Source organism: Manis javanica, chromosome 12 (assembly GCF_040802235.1).
Source record: "Manis javanica isolate MJ-LG chromosome 12, MJ_LKY, whole genome shotgun sequence".
Classification (NCBI taxonomy): Eukaryota; Metazoa; Chordata; class Mammalia; order Pholidota; family Manidae; genus Manis; species Manis javanica.
In genome coordinates this window covers 28102095-28120674 of record NC_133167.1, presented here as the reverse complement: position 1 = coordinate 28120674, position 18580 = coordinate 28102095, and the positions used below count along the sequence as shown (strand labels likewise).

At 36.2% G+C, this 18580-nt stretch overlaps 1 protein-coding gene across 11 annotated transcripts in view; it reads right to left on the bottom strand.

Annotated features, from left to right (window-relative positions):
* The window catches only part of INO80D (INO80 complex subunit D), a 78493-nt gene that overhangs the window by 42750 nt on the left and 17163 nt on the right, over window positions 1-18580 (bottom strand). For all 11 annotated transcript variants that reach the window (XM_073218295.1, XM_073218289.1, XM_073218297.1 and 8 more), the window contains 2 exons: window positions 15307-16052; window positions 9318-9426 (listed from right to left, as the gene is read on the bottom strand). In XM_073218295.1, coding sequence (XP_073074396.1) covers window positions 9318-9426; window positions 15307-16052 — 855 coding nt within the window. The remainder of the gene's footprint in view (window positions 1-9317; window positions 9427-15306; window positions 16053-18580) is intronic.

The following is an 18580-nucleotide window of genomic DNA, read 5'->3' as shown; positions in this document are numbered from 1 at the left end:
GATTTATAAGCAGAATGGATAAGATGCAAGAGGCGATTGAAGGAATAGAAACCAGAGAACAGGAACGTATAGAAGCTGACATAGAGAGAGATAAAAGGATCTCCAGGAACGAAACAACACTAAGAGAACTATGTGACGAATCCAAAAGGAATAATATTCGTATTATAGGGGTACCAGAAGAAGAAGAAAGAAGAAAAGGGATAGAAAGTCTCTTTGAAGAAATAATTGCTGAAAACTTCCCCAAACTGGGGGAGGAAATAATCGAACAGACCACGGAAATACACAGAAGCCCCAACAGAAAGGATCCAAGGAAGACAACACCAAGACACATAATAATTAAAATGGCAAGGATCAAGGACAAGGAAAGAGTTTTAGAGGCAGCTAGAGAGAAAAAGGTCACCTATAAAGGAAAACCCATCAGACTAACATCAGACTTCTCAACAGAAACCCTACAGGCCAGAAGAGAATGGCATGATATATTTAATGCAACGAAACAGAAGGGCCTTGAACCAAGGATACTGTATCCAGCACTACTATCACTTAAATATGATGGTGAGATTAAACAATTCCCAGACAAGCAAAAGCTGAGGGAATTTGCTTTCCACAAACCACCTCTACAGGGCATCTTACAGGGACTGCTCTAGATGGGAGCACTCCTAAAAAGAGTACAGAACAAAACACACAACATATGAAGAATGGAGGAGGAGGAATAAGAAGGGAGAGAAGAAAAGAATCTCCAGACGGTGTATATAACAGCTCAATAAGTGAGCTAAGTTAGGTAGTAAGATACTAAAGAAGCTAACCTTGAACCTTTGGTAACCACGAATTTAAAGCCTGCAATGGCAATAAGTACATATCTCTCAATAGTCACCCTAAATGTAAATGGACTTAATTCACCAATCAAAAGACACAGAGTAATAGAATGGATAAAAAGCAAAACCCATCTATATGCTGCTTACAAGAAACTCACCACAAACCCAAAGACGGGCACAGACTAAAAGTCAAGGGATGGAAAAACATACTTCAGGCAAACAACAGTGAGAAGAAAGCAGGGGTTGCAGTACTAATATCAGACAAAATAGAGTTCAAAACAAAGAAAGTAACAAGAGATAAAGAAGGACACTACATAATGATAAAGGGCTCAGTCCAACAAGAGTATATAACCATTCTAAATATATATGCACCCAAAACAGGAGCACCAGCATTTGTGAAACAAATACTAACAGAACTAAAGAGGGAAATAGACTGCAATGCATTCATTTTAGGAGACTTCAACACACCACTCACCCCAAAGGATAGATCCACCGGGCAGAAAATAAGTAAGGACACACAGGCATTGAACAACACACTAGAACAGATGGACCTAACAGACATCTATAGAACTCTACATCCAAAAAGCAACAGGATATACATTCTTCTCAAGTGCACATGGAACATTCTCCAGAATACACCACATACTAGCTCACAAAAAGAGCATCAGTAAATTCCAAAATATTGAAATTCTACCAACCAATTTTTCAGACGACAAAGGTATAAAACTAGAAATAAATGCTACAAAGAAAACAAAAAGGCTCACAAACACATGGAGGCTTAACAACATGCTTCTAAATAATCAATGGATCAATGAACAAATCAAAATAGAGATCAAGGAATATATAGAAACAAATGACAACAACACAAAGCCCCAACTTCTGTGGGATGCAGCAAAAGCAGTCCTAAGAGGAAAGTATATAGCGATCCAGGCACACTTGAAGAAGGAAGAACAATCCCAAATGAATAGTCTAATATCACAATTATCGAAACTGGAAAAAGAACAAATGAGGCCTAAAGTCAGCAGAAGGTGGGACATAATAAAGATCAGAGAAGAAATAAACAAAATTGAGAAGAATAAAACAGTAGCAAAAATCAATGAAACCAAGAGCTGATGCTTTGAGAAAATAAACAAAATAGATAAGCCTCTAGCCAAACTTATTAAGAGAAAAAGAGAATCAACACAAATCAACAGCATTAGAAATGAGAACAGAAAAATCACGACAGACTCCACAGAAATACAAAGAATTATTAAAGACTACTATGAAAACCTATATGCCAACAAGATGGAAAACCTAGAAGAAATGGACAACTTCCTAGAAAAATACAACCTCCCAAGACTGACCAAGGAAGAAACACAAAAGTTAAACAAACCAATTACGAGCAAAGAAATTGAAACTGTAATCAAAAAACTACCCAAGAACAAAACCCCGGGGCCGGATGGATTTACCTCGGAATTTTATCAGACACACAGAGAAGACATAATACCCATTCTCCTTAAAGTGTTCCAAAAAATAGAAGAGGAGGGAATACTCCCAAACTCATTCTATGAAGCCAACATCACCCTAATACCAAAACCAGGAAAAGACCCCACCAAAAAAGAAAATTACAGACCAATATCCCTGATGAATGTAGATGCAAAAATACTCAATAAAATATTAGCAAACAGAATTCAACAGTATATCAAAAGGATCATACACCATGACCAAGTGGGAGTCATCCCAGGGATGCAAGGATGGCACAACATTCGAAAATCCATCAACATCATCCACCACAACAACAAAAAGAAAGACAAAACCCACATGATCATCTCCACAGATGCTGAAAAAGCATTTGACAAAATTCAACATCCATTCATGATAAAAACTCTCAGCAAAATGGGAATAGAGGGCAAGTACCTCAACATAATAAAGGCCATATCTGATAAAACCACAGCCAACATTATACTGAACAGCGAGAAGCTGAAAGCATTTCCTCTGAGATCGGGAACCAGACAGGGATGCCCACTCTCCCCACTGTTATTTAACATAGTACGGGAGGTCCTAGCCACAGCAATCAGACAAAACAAAGAAATACAAGGAATCCAGATTGGTAAAGAAGAAGTTAAACTGTCACTATTCACAGATGATATGATACTGTACATAAAAAACCCTAAAGACTCCATTCCAAAACTACTAGAACTGATATCGGAATACAGCAAAGTTGCAGGGTACAAAAGTAACACACAGAAATCTGTAGCCTTCCTATACACTAACAATGAACCAATAGAAAGAGAAATCAGGAAAACAATTCCATTCACAATTGCATCAAAAAGAATAAAATACCTAGGAATAAACCTAACCAAAGAAGTGAAAGACCTATACCCTGAAAACTACAAGTCACTCTTAAGAGAAATTAAAGGGGGCACTAACAAATGGAAATTCATCCCATGCTCATGGCTAGGAAGAATTAATATCGTCAAAATGGCCATACTGCCCAAAGCAATATACAGATTTGATGCAATCCCTATCAAATTAGCAGCAACATTCTTCAATGAACTGGAACAAATAATTCAAAAATTCATATGGAAACACCAAAGATCCCGAACAGCCAAAACAATCCTGAAAAGGAAGAATAAAGTAGGGGGGATCTCACTCCCCAACTTCAAGCTCTACTACAAAGCCATAGTAATCAAGACAATTTGGTACTGGCACAAGAACAGAGCCACAGACCAGTGGAACAGATTAGAGACTCCAGAAATTAACCCAAACATATATGGTCAATTAATATTTGATAAAGGAGCCATGGACATACAATGGCGAAATAACAGTCTCTTCAACAGATGGTGCTGGCAGAACTGGACAGCTACATGTTGGAGAATGAAACTGGACCATTGTCTAACCCCATATACAAAGGTAAATTCAAAATGGATCAAAGACCTGAACGTAAGTCATGAAACCATTGAACTCTTGGAAAAAAATACAGGCAAAAACCTCTTAGACATAAATATGAGTGACCTCTTCTTGAACATATCTCCCCGGGCAAGGAAAACAACAGCAAAAATGAGCAAGTGGGACTACATTAAGCTGAAAAGCTTCTGTACAGCGAAAGACACCATCAATAGAACAAAAAGGAACCCTACAGTATAGGAGAATATATTTGAAAATGACAGATCTGATAAAGGCTTGACGTCCAGAATATATAAAGAGCTCACATGCCTCAACAAAGAAAAAACAAATAATCCAATTAAAAAATCGGCAGAGGAACTGAACAGACAGTTCTCTAAAAAAGAAATATAGATGGCTAACAGACACATGAAAAGATGCTCCACATCGCTAATGATCAGAGAAATGCAAATTAAAACTACAATGAGGTATCACCTCACACCAGTAAGGATGGCTACCATCCAAAAGACAAACAACAACAAATGTTGGCGAGGCTGTGGAGAAAAGGGAACCCTCCTACACTGCTGGTGGGAATGTAAATTAATCCAACCATTGTGGAAAGCAGTATGGAGGTTCATCAAAATGCTCAAAACAGACCTACCATTTGACCCAGGAATTCCACTCCTAGGAATTTACCCTAAGAATGCAGCAATCAAGTTTGAGAAAGACAGATGCACCCCTATGTTTATCGCAGCACTATTTACAATAGCCAAAAATTGGAAGCAACCTAAATGTCCATCGGTAGATGAATGGATAAAGAAGATGTGGTACATATACACAATGGAATACTACTCAGCCGTAAGAAGAGGGAAAATCCTACCATTTGTAGCAACATGGATGGAGCTGGAGAGTATTATGCTCAGTGCAATAAGCCAAGCGGAGAAAGAGAAATACCAAATGACTTCACTCATCTGAGGAGTATAAGAACAAAGGAAAAACTGAAGGAACAAAACAGCAGCGGAATTACAGAATCCAAAAATGGACTAACAGGTACCAAAGGGAAAGGAACTGGGGAGGAAGGGTGGGCAGGGAGGGATAAGGGGGGGGGAGAAGAAAGGGGGTATTAAGATTAGCATGCATGGGGGGAGGGAGAAATGGGAGGGAGGGATGTACAACACAGAGAGGACAAGTAATGATTCTACAACATTTTGCTATGCTGATAGACAGTGACTGTAATGTAGTTTTTAGGGGGGACTTTGTATAGGGGAGAACATAGTAAACATAGTATTCTTCATGTAAGTGTAGATTAAAGATTAAAAAAAAAGCAAAAAAAGAAAGAAAGAAAAGGGGGATTAATCCTCGATAGGATAAAACTATTGGTAAATCAAAGATTAACGCATGCTTTAAATATCCTTAATTTTGATCACTTAAAGGGTGTCAGATGATCGGCTATGGAGGTACTCTTTTCTGATAATATTCCTTTCTCTTAATAAAAATAAAAAAAAAAAAAGCAGTTCCTGTGTGCTGACCTCCAATGAGTTCTACACCGTGGTATAGAGGGCATGTCAAAGTGTGGGCACAGGGTCTGTTTGTTTTTATGCAGAAGATCAAGGCCTAGCTTGACTACCCAGAAAATGAACTAAGATACGATATGAGGAGGAGGTTCGGGCATCAGCACTCTCTGGAGGACTCATGCCAGGGGATGATCATCAAAAAGCCTCCATAGGGATCCGGGCGATGCTGCGGTTGTGGCTGCGTCCATCCCACTGTTTCCTGGACTTGCCACTGGAATGAGGAGGGAGATGTCTAGGCTGGCATGTGCATACAGTGAGACAATGAATTTGACCAGATCTGTACTGGTGGAACTCAACCAGGAGTTGGGAGGGGTGCAAGTTGTAGCGCTCCAAAATCTTACGACTATGGACTATATACGGTTAAAAGAACATGTGGGATATGAACAGATCCCAGAAATGGGTTGCTTTAATTTGTCTGATTTCTCTCAGACTGTTCAAGTACAGTTGGACAATATCCATCATATCATAGACAAATTCTCACAAATGCCTAGGGTGCCTAAATGGTTTTCTTGGCTTTACTGGAGATGGCTGGTAATTATAGATTTGCTTAGTTTATGACACCGTATTCCTATTTTGTTAATATGTGAGTGCAAGTTAGTTGGTAGTTTAAAACCTATACATGCTTAAGGTACTCTACAAGAAGATATGTCAAAGAAATAATCAATCCTCCCATGTTTTCTTCCATATGCTACCTCTATAGCTTTTCTTCTTCCTTCCTAATTACAACCCTTAAATAGAATTCGTGCCTCATATCGAATTTACCGAGCATCATAATTCCTCCAGGCGGTAAAGATACCTCGAGACAAGTGCTGGGCATAGAAGCCACAGGGCATAAATCTGCAAAGAAGTAAAAAGCTAACCTTCTCAAACAATATGGCTTCTCTCTCACTTACCAACTTTACATCTCCCTGTATGGCCCCGGAAGATGACTGGTTAGCCTGAGACGGGTAAGATTCCTCAAGCGAGGAACAACCTAAGACAGGCACAGTCGCAGGGGGGGCCATCAGGTGAGAAACTGGGGATCAACAGTGGTGAGGCTTAGAACCTCACCCCCCCGTTTTGAGAGAAAGCTTCTGCATCCGTGGATGTTTTAAGGCCCTTGTCTAGCTTGGATTAACACATAGTCTACAGGCACACACCTGATCATCTACAATTGCTCTCTTACAACACTAAACTATGTTTTCTACCTTTATCTTGCATCTACCTACCACTTCAGCATTTTATTAAAAATAAAAATAAAGGGAGAAATGTGGGATCCACATATAAATCAAGTATAAAAATCAAACGAATATTCATATCTGACCTGATTGTTTATAATTCATATTGCGTGATCAAAACTGAAAGTTTCTGTGATGACTGCTCTCGTACTGTTCACCATGTAAGAACTTATTCACTATGTAAGAACTTGTTCACCATGTAAGAACTTGTTCGTTATGCTTCAGAAGATTGGAGACTGACAAGAATTAGGCTTGAGATGGATTAATGATTGTGCATTGAGCATTGACCCCCCCTATACAGAGTTTTATTGTTGTTAACAACCATTTGATCAATAAATATGAGAGATGCCCTCTCAAAAAAAAAAAAAATGGGCAGAGGACTTGAACATTTCTCCAAAGAAGAAATACAAATGGCCAACAGGCACATAAAAAGATGCTCCACATTATTAATCATCAGGGAAATGCAAATGAAAACCACAATGAGACATCACCTCTCACCAGTTAGAATGGCCACTATCTGAAACACAAGAAATAACAAATGTGGACAAGGATGCAGAAAAAGGGGATCACTGCTACACTGTTGTTGGGAATGTAAATTGGTGCAACTGCTGTGGAAAGCAGTATAAATGTTCCTCAAAAACTAAATAGAAATACCATTTGATCCAGTAATTCCACTTCTAGGAATTTACCTGAAGAAAACAAAATCCCTGATTCAAAAAGATATATATACCCTTTTATCACCGTACTATTTGCAATAGCTGAGATATGGAAGCAATCTAAGTGAACATCAACAGATGAATGGGTAAAAAAGATATGGTACATATACACAATGGAGTATTATTCAGCCATAAAAAGAAAAGAAAAATCCTCCCATTCGCAGCAACATGAACAGATATAGAGGGCATTATGATTAGTGAAGTAAACCAGCAGAGAAAGACAAATACCTTATGATTTCACTTATTTTAGAATCTAAAAACAAAGTAAAACAGAAGGAACAAAACAGCAGTAGACTCATAGACGGTGAGAAGTGACTAGTGGTTACGAAGGTGGCAGGGGTTGGGGCAGGCTGTTGGGAAGTGAGAGTGAGATAAAGGGGCACAATAATTGGCAATCACAATTTAAGTTGATCATGGGGACAGTAGTATAGCATGGAGAATACAGCCAATGATTCTGTAACATATTTCTACACTCATAGACAGTAACCACACTAGAGGGAGTGAGGATTTAATAATATGGGCAACTATTGAACCAGTGTTGTACATTAGAAACGAATATAATATTGTGTATCAATGATACTTGAAAAAAAAAAGATGAACTCAACCAACTCAACAGCAAAGAAGAATCTGATTTAAAAAATGAGCAGAAGATGTGAAAAACATTTTTCCAAAGACATACAGATGGCCAACAGCTACATAAAAATATGTTCATTATCATTACTTATTAAGGCAATGCAAATCAAAATCAGAATGAGATATCACTTCTCACTTGTTAGTATAGCTATTCTGGAAAAGACAAGAAATAACAAGTGCTGATGAGGATGTGAAGAAAAGGGAACTGGTGCACTGATGGTGGGAATGTAAACTGGTGTAGACACTGAACCAGAATACAGAGGTTCCTCAAAAAGTTAAAAATAATACCAACTACTCTTAAATTAAAAAAAAAAAAAAATGGGACTGCCATATGATCCAGCAATTCCATTCTGGGTATTTATGCAAAGAAAACAAAAACACTAACTCAAAAAAACAGCTGCACCCCCATGTTCACTGCGGCATTACTTAGAATATCTAAGATATGGAAATCAACCTAAGTGTCCATCCATGGATGAATGGATAAAGAAGATGTGGTGTGGGTACGTACACACACACACACACACAATATATTCAGCCATAAAAAAAATAACATCTTGCCACTTTACAAAACATGGATGGATTCTGAAGGATTACGCTAAGTGAAATCAGACAGAAAGACAAATAATGTATGATCGAATAGGTGGAATTTAAAAAAAATCAAGCTCACAGATACAGAAACTAATTGGCAGTTGCTCTGCAGAGATGGGGGCTGGGTGGGAGATGGGAGAAATGGGCAAACTTTTTTTTTCTGCTTAAATGAACTGATTTTCTACAAATTCTCTCCATTTTTTAGTATCTGTAAGTATAAGAGAGCATAATAAATGACAGGTAGCTGCAACAAGACACTGGAATAAAGCTGCTGTATAGGTAGTTTAAAATACATGACAAGAGATTCCTGTGAAAGGGCACAGTGGGAGATACAGAAGTGGAGTTGCAGGCATAGAAGGGATAGAAAACCAGTTCAATCCCCATTTCACTGGGAGCAAGAACATTGTGTTCCAGATCTGGGGCACTCAATAGAGTTCAACAAGAATATGTTGAATAAGTGAGTAATTATATGAATGAAGAAAGAAGGATGAAGGGGACATGATTAAAGTGACAAATGGTCAAAAAGGAAGGGTAAATGCTTGTAAAAAGGAGATAAATACACTGACGGACAAAAAGAACCAGGAAAGCAGAGTACCACAGTGAGGCAAAGAAGAAGCAAGCTAGCAAAAGTGGCAGCTAAGAAAGTGAAATGCTACAGAGATGAAGAAAAATGAGGATCATCACAACTCTAAACCCTATCACAGTTGGTTCCTTCATTGACAAATGGGACCGGTACAAATCTACCAAGAAAACTAAAGAGTGGATTTGTAAGACAGTACATTTCTTTCTAAGTGGAATCTATTTTACCTCCATCACAATGAAACCTGATCCAATAAAATAAAAAGATATTAGTGAAAAATCAGTCTAGTCTACTACAGTGGTAAGTTAAGAATAAAGACAAAAAGGAAGGCTTACATGTGTCTTTCATATCTGAGGGTTTCTCGGATGGACCATGCAACCTGGTATGGCGAGGCCTGCTCTGAGTCGTCCAGTTCCTCTCCGCTTTCTTCAGACCAGTCCAACCCTGGGACAGGTGAGAGCATAGTTCCAAATTAGACAAATTTACATTCACTTACAGTTTGGATATAAAGCTTCCATAACCCAATACCTACAACAAGTACTAACAATATGAACACATGCCTCCTGGTGAGTTTCATCCCTGTTCTGACAAAGATATTAATAATGACTCTGTGACATAGCCCCAGGTTTCAAATAATGACATTATACCACATTCTGAGGATGAACTTCTTTTGTCAGACACTTCACAAATGGAGTAGAAACAACACAAAGTGAAAGGGGTCAAGTCAAAAAAAAGGGTAAAATTTCTTAAGTATCAAAACATCATACACTAAAATAATGTCAAAAAACCACGAAACATATTTAAGATGGTGGGAAAAGCAGCCTAATATACATTCAGGCAAGAAAAAAGTAAAAAAATGCCAGTGGAGTCACTCTGTACCTCAATAAAGGACCCTAGAATCAACTGTTAATGGCAGACACACTCCATGCCCCTTTCCCAATACCTCTGGGTGAAAAGACCCCAACCACTAGGCAGGACCCTGGGGGTACTTGTATGATGACAATGTTGTCCTATTTCTAATGTAGCTTGGGTTTCTTTTACATCTTAACACAATAGCCACCACATTGTGTCCCATTTTGAAAAACAAGTTTAGAGGGAAAGTAGGTAAGTATAGTATGAACAATACTGATTTTGTTAAATGTTGTTATTTTTAATGATTGGATAATTGTTAGTTTCCAATATAAGGGTTTTACTTTTTAAAAGTTTTTATCTTGAAGAGGTCTTGATAAATACTATGTTGCACAGCCTAAAATGTAAATAAAGCTATGTGTGGGACTACATAGCTTTAATATACTCATACCACTATGAAATTTTAGATACCTTCATAACTAGTATTGTCTTCCTTCCTGAGACCCTCAAAATCAAAAGACCATCTTCGTTAGAACCTCACAGATATTTTTTCATAATTTAAATGAGTTTCCATGTGCCAAATAGGGAAATTAAGAAAAGGTTAACTGAAATGCAAATTATAAATGCTTAAAATTGAGTAACACATTGCCACTGGCATAAAAAAACCTCAAATCTAGTTCCAAGATGACCATCCAAAATGTCAGGTCACCTTTTTAAAATGTAAGTTACTGTCTCTCAATCAAAATAATTAGTCATTTGTTTAAAAAAATTTTTTTGATCACAACAGCATCAGCTTCAGGATGTTGCAAGGTGAGAGGTCTTTCAAACACAAAGTGACACTTTCAAAATGAGAACATGAGTTATCTTTCATTGTTTCTGTAGATACTAATAACTGCTACTAAGACACCTATATTTTCTCTGAAAAAATCAAGATCTAAGTCATAAAAACTAAGATGGAATTATTTCTCCTATTGTGAAATTAACTGTCCAATAAAGCTAACCTTTGATCCTGGCTTCATTATCACTGGTTTTAATGTAACTAACTGAGATAACCAGCCCAGTCAGGGCTGTAAAAGCTAATACCAAGACTACATTTTTTTTTAAGTACTCTTTACTGATGTGAATGCAGACTATACTTGGTCATAACAGTGTACTACAATTTCTGGTTTCTCCAAAATAACTTTTGTTTTGAAAACTTAGTCCCCTAATATACCTGAATTTAAAAAAAAAGAAAAGAAAAAGAATAGTTTTTCTATTAGAGTTTTGTTCTGTTTTTAGGTTTTTGTTTCAAAATGATAGAAAATCAACCCTCAACATAATATTCTATAGTTTCAAAAGCTAAAAAATTAGCATCTACAACTAATTAAAAGTATAAATAAAAATTTAGACGGTAGAGGTAAATGGTGGAATAAAAGGCAAACATCGGAAAAAAAGTAGATCTCTACCTCAAAACTAATGCTTAATGAGTTCCAAATTGATGACTAAAACATAAATAATAATAAGATTTAAAAGAAAATATAGGTGACTATATTTTTACACTCCTGGAATGAAAAGAACCCAAATAAGGAGGAAAAAAAAAACTAATTCATAAAGAAAAATATCCTAAAAGGAGAATACAAAAAAATGTTTACTTCTAAATTCCCAAATCATTATAACAGGTATTGAAAGCAAAGAACAAATGCAAGGGAGAAGAGGCTTTGCAACAAACATGAAATACATATAAAAAACTCTTACCAATTAGTAAAAGAGAAAAAGACTTTAAAAATGGATGAAAAAAAATTGAAAGGACAAGATAAATAAAAAATACAAATGTCCAAAAAGCATATGAACAAACATTCAGAACTATATTACTAATCCAAAATAGCAGTTCTCACTCAAAGTATGGTTAGCAGATCCCCAAAGGTCCCTGAAACTCTCTCCAGAAGCCCCTGAGATTAACATTATCTTCAAAACAAAACAAAGATGCTATCTGGCTTTCTCACTGCATTGACATTTGCACTGATGGTAAAACCACCATGATGGGTAAAACTTCTGACTTCTCAGCATGAATCAAGGGAGCAGCACCAGACTGCACTGTAGTCCTTACATAGATACATGCATGTTTCACTCCCTGACTGGCAGTTAAATAAAAAGAAACAAAAAACAGAAAAACCAGTTCAAGAATGTCCTTGATAAAACACTACGAAGGGCTGTGAATTTCATTAAATCTTGATTTCTGAGTGTATGTCTTTAAAATATTCCATGTGACTGCAAAGCATATACAAAGTACCTCAGCAGCATATGAAGAAGTATGACGGTTGTTTTGCGGAAAAGCACTTGCACGACTATTGTTTCAACTGTGACCTGAACTGTTTTTGTTCAACACCAGTTTTATTTGAAAAACTAGCTGACACACAAACTGTAGTTATTAAGAATTGGCTATTTGGCAGTTACTTATTCTAAAATGAACACAGTGAAACTGTCACTTTAAGGAAAACAATGGGAAATATTTGTTGCCAATGATTAAATTCAAATTTTCACTTAAAAGCTCAGTTTTTTGAAAACTTGAATTCATCACTGATAGTATGACAACTTCCCAATAGTTTGACTTTTCTGATGAGATTGGTGGTAATATTAACAAATGAGATGTCTAAATTTTATATAATGAAATAGGTCAACATCTGAAACAACTCTATAATTCAGTAAACCAATACTTTCAAATGACCAATATGTGATATTACAAAATCATGCACTGGTAACAAGTCCATTCAACATACAAAATAGATCAGTGGATTTTAAGTTAACAGTATGTAAAATTCCTTGATATAATTTCAGATTCCACACTGCAACTAATATAAGAAACTACCACTTGTCTAATGACTCTACAGCACCTTACTACACTGATGGATAGTGACTGCAATGGGTGTGGGGGGGCTTGATAATATGGGTGAATGTTGAAACCACAATGTTGCTCATGTGAAACCTTTATAAGATTGTGTATCAATGAAATCTTCATAAAAAAAAACTATCACTTGCCAACTTTTGGTGTAGAATTAAATAATATCCACAATTATTTGAAAAAAGCTATTAAAATATTCTACCCTTTTCCAACTACAATTGTGTAAGGCCATATTTTCATATACTAACTAAAACTGCATATCCCAACAGATGGAATGCAGAGGCAGATAGGAGAATCTAGCTGTCCTCTAACAAACCAGACATAGAGATTCGCTAATAAACAATGTAAAATAATGCTGCTTTTCTCATATATGTTTTTGTTTTGGAAAATAGTTATTTTTCATAAAAAGAACATGCTAAAATGTAGTCAGTTTGTTATTTTTAAACAAATCAGTGTTTTTAATTTTCTGAATTTATACTTCTAATTCAATAAATATCAATAGAATCAACTCATATACACAAAAAGTCTATGGTGTCCTCAATAATTTTTTAGAACATAAAGGAATTCTATGACCAAAATTCTGAGAAACATTGATTTAAGGTATTCAAGTTACAGCAAATTTTCTACCAAATTTTTAATATCATCTAATATCCATGCTGCAAACACACAGAGAAACTATCATTCTCCTATACTGCTAAAAGAAGGTTAAACTGACTAAATAATTCTGAAGGAAAATTTGGCAACTCATATCAAAAACCTTTTTTAAAAAAGAGAAAGATCGTCAATTCTGCTTCTAGGAATCTATTTGAAGGAAAATTAACGATGGACAGAATTATTTTATTGTGAGGCTATACAGCTATAACACTTTAATAATGATAGAAACTAGAAATAAGTTAAAGAACTCAGCTGGGACAAATTACATTGTGTATGAAAAATTACCAACTTGATAATACATGAAAAAAATTTTAAAACAGGTCACAAAACTTTATGCGTAGCAGGAACCCAATTTTACGTATCTAAAAGAACATATATATATATATATATATATATATATACCAATGTAAACATATATCTAAAAGAATAAATTAAAAGTATTAACAAATGGGTATTTATAAGGATTGTGCTAGAACTTACATTTTTGTTTATCAATATTTTTTCTTTAAGTCTTATTAGTTTTTTTAAATTACCAAAAGTCATACATAGTTTAGTAAAATACAAAACAATACAAGAATTCAAACCCCCATCTCCCTAAAAATACATCCAGTCCAACTCCATTCCCTTTTGGTAGTCAGTGTCAATAGCCTGATACTGTATATCCATTCACATTTTACCTATGTGCATACCAAATAGGCAAGAATCTATCCTTTTACTTGATTCAACATACATACTGATGGTTCTTGTTTATTTATTTTTACAAAAACAGGATAATACCTCTTGATTTTTTTCTACTTGTGAATACATCATCGGCACACAAGTAAAAGATACAGATTTCATATATTCTTTTTATAAAGTAGTTGTATAATACTTTGTAAAAAATACATGTACACCATAATTTACTATTGGTTATAAAAGTTATTTGCAGATTTTTAATATTGTAAGCAGTGCGGCAATTAACACCCTTGAACACATATCCTTACAATCTGATCCATTTTTAATTCATTGGACAGAGTCCCAAGTCAGTTTGCTGACCATATACTTTTATTTTGTACATACTGTCACATTACTCACCAACAATGCATACGATCCCATATCCTCATCAACAGTAGATACAATTTTTGCCAATCTTATGGTTATTCATTGCCATTTTAATGTGCATTTCCCACCCCACTGCTGTAGCGACTGAAGTTTTTATTTATTTATTGGTATTTCTTCTTCCTCTATTCCCATCCTGTTCTCTTTTTCCTATTGCTAAATGCCATACAAATCATTTTTTCCTAAAGTTAGTTAGAATGCCAGTTTACAGCACATTCATGAATATTCTACATGAATTGAGAGTTTAGATTATCACAGACAAAACAATCAAAGTATTAATAGAAAACATAGACTATCTGTATAAACTTGAGATCAGAGAGATTTTCTTGAGTGAGACAGAAAACTCAAAAGCAACAAAGAATGACATTTGACTACATTAAAGTTTTATCTTTATTTTTTCACTTTTAAATCATGAACAGGTATTCTTTGAGAATTAAAAAAAGTTTTTAAAAAAAATCTATAGGCAGATATTAACAATGCTATCATTATTCCAAAGTCCTCTGATAAGTCATGGAGAAGATTTCATTAGACACACAGGCCCTGATCTCACAGAGGCACACAATCAAACAAACTGCCTTTTCATGCTGCTACTACCATGAGAAGCTACAACTGAAATTCTAATTCCCAACCCCTATTTCTGTATCTTGTCCACCAATTATTCTCCTCTCCAGTAGCATATTTACTTTAAGGTGATCTAAGTACAGAATCTTGAATTGGGCCATTCTTTCCCGGGGTTCTTCTACCCATAGAACACCGGTGGGTAGTTATGAAAATAAAGCCCCATGCAAAAGGCACATTTTGTTAAACTGCACACAAATGATGTGGTAAAAGAGATGATAACTCACCTAAATGGGGAAACAGATCAGTGTCCAACTGATGTTTCTGGGTGCACAGTTTCACCAGTCTCTGCAGTCGACTTATACAAGAGAAGTGTGGAGAGAAGGCTGTGGCTCTCATAAGGACCCGGTCCGTCCTGGGTGGGTCCGCGATGGGAGCCCTACTGGATGGCAGGAAGGGCAGAGGCCTCTTGTGAGACAACTGCCTTGCTTGTGCTATAGTGTGTGTGGTGGGGGCCACTCCCTGCATTGGTAGGCTGGTGTTCTGAGGTTGAGGTGACTTGCAGACTACACCCTGCGCTGGCGCTGGAGGTTTTAAAGAAGTGGGCGAAGGTGACAGGTGGGAGTGCTGCTGCAGAGGCTGCTGCTGTGAAGGGGCAGGAGGGGGACTAAAGTGCTCTTGTCGAACTTTTAAAATCTCGGTCTCTCTCTGGCGCTGCCGATTCTGGGCCAACTTGCTCTGCAGCTTCTTTCTCACAGTTGCCCCTTTCTTCAGGTCATCCTCCTCCTCGTTGAAAGCAAACGGGTCTTCCAACTCAGTTTCCAGGTAGTGGAGAGGGACCCTTGCCCCAGGTGGAGAGAGAGACATTCCATCCAGTCCATTCGGCATCTTCAGGGCCAACGTGGGCACCGCTAGGCTGAAGGCCATGGTATCCATCTGGTGCCTGACCTTTACTTCATCTATAGGATCATTCTTTTTCTTCCTCTCTTTTTTCGGGATAAAGCCAAGTACCTGCAAGTGGCTGTTGCAGTACCTTTAAAAATACACATATATATGGGAAAATGTTCATGATACATATTTAAAAACAATATAAAACCACGTATTATAAAATGTGAGTCCTCATATGTTAAAAATGCATAACTATAGGTAACTCTTGGCATTCATGGATTTAATATATACAACTTCCACTACTCTCAAGTAATCCTCAGAATCTCTGAATTTTACTGAAGCAAGTATGTGAACTGTACATGTGCAGAGGCTGCCAGACAGAAGCAAGTCATTCAGACAGTGAGTGGCCCTGGAGAATGGCCCAGGTATTGCTTCTCACATGCTTTGTTCTCCATTCATAGTATACAAAGTAACTCATCCTAAAGGATCCTAGAGCCTAAAGGATCACTTAACATTCTCCTATGGAGAAAAAAATTTATGTTCCAATGCAATTCAAGTAGAGATTCACGAAGACCTTACAACATAATCCTTAAGAATGTCAAGTATCTACTGTGTGTTCCACACACACACACATACAATATAGAGGGACGGAGAAAGTAAAATAATAAATAATAAAACTGGCTAGTGGGATTATAGATGAAATGAGTTCCTTAAGAGCCAGATATAAGTACATGGATTGTCACCTCTAGTTTCTCCATGCAGTAGGTACTAAAATGATGCCCTTTATACAGATGAAGAAACTAAACTTTATAGAAGTTAAATTAACTTGCCCAAAACCACCCAGCTAGAAAGTGATGGCTGATACTTGAACCCTAAAAATCAAAGCTCATGAAGACTCCTATTAGTCTTCAACCACAAGCAGGTTACTTTGGTGATGTGAATGCTATTTTAAAAATACTATGAAAGGATAGAATCCTTCTATATAATGAGAAAATAGAATGTATATTATTCCAATAAACTACACTGAGAACCTGTAGAGGCTTTTAATCAGTAGAAAAGTACTATTTTTCCAAACTGGTATTCCTCACACAGTTCCATAAAATGCTAAAAGAATGTAGTAAAAGCAGTATTTCATGCTTAACTAAATCTGGAAGATGCTGGCTTAAACAGAATTAGACAATGATTTTGTTATTCATTTCTCCTGAACATCTTCTCAAAGCATTTTGTATGATAATAGGCATTATACTCTAAGGTAGAGATGTACACATCTGGCAGTGTTTCCCAAACTTATTTGAAAGTGGCATCTGTTTTTATTGCAGCACACTTGCATTATCTCCACTGAATACAGTTTGGGAAAAAAGGCAATAAAGTAAAATAATGTCAATCCTCAAACTCACTGGGCTTCATTAAAAAAATTTTTTTCATAACTGTTAAAAATACAAATTCACCAAATAATCAGAAGACATTATTTTGCTGCTCAGTCTTAGAAATAAATTAGAGGCACTCCTTAATAGTTTCTCAGACAATAGAGAGCTTTAGGGTGTGTCTGTGTATGTGTACCTAGCAGATTTGGGCTACATCCCCTGAACAGAATAGATTCAGCTATGGACAAGGAAAGGGGTTTCAAGGTAACTATACTGAGGAAGCTTCCCAATAAAGAATAAATGTGTTTTGTGGTTGTTTTCAAGTCATTGTCAAGTTAACAAATGATTAGCTTTTTTAGTGGAAAGAAATGAGTTGGTTTTTTTTTTTAGTTTAGAAATCAAACTTTCCTGCTCATTTACGTATGGGCAGCCTGAACTGGTAAATGAGGCTACTGTGAGCTGCATTATGGAACGGAGCAGAGGCTGATCCGCATGTACAGTCCTCGTAGAACCTCATTCTTGACTCTGTTGGCACAACATATAGTCTGAACTCAAAAAACCCTGCGCCTCTTCTAAAAGGGAAAATTCTTCATAACCGGAATTAGAAGAGCTTAGTTATGAACATTTAAAATAAATATGCAAATATAAATTTCTAGTCTAAATTTACAGGGGACTGCTAATGGGTTCATTTTGGAGAGATGAAAACATAAAATTAGGCTGTGGTGACAGGTGCACAACCCTGTGAACATACTAAAAAGTACTGAATTGTACACTTCCAATGGGGGAACTCTATGTGATGTGAATCATATCTTAAGCTGTTCGGAAAAAAAATAAACACTCAGGAAACAAATTTCTTGGCAAATACATACTACTAAAAATATATACCACATTATAGCATATTTAAAATATCATACAAAATAACAAACTTAGTATCTCTGAGAAATCAAGTACAGTAATGAGTTAGCTTCCCACTGTAAAGTGTACTAGAAAATGGACTTTACTTTTTAATTATACCAATACTTCTACTGAACATAATACTATTCTATTTTAAAAAGGTGGAATCCCATAAATTATCATTCATGATGATACACACCAGGTAAGTTAGACACCAGGTATTATGCAGCTTTCTCTAGCTGACCACCAACCAGATAATTTTGTCAATTAGAAGCCCTTGGGAATTTGTTTTCTAAAATAATACATAAAACCATCTCAGATCCCTAGTGTCCAAAGAGTAACTGCATCAACCATAATGAAAGTTTATTTTCAAAAGAATATTAACCTTTTCTACCTTATGTCATTAGTATAGTTT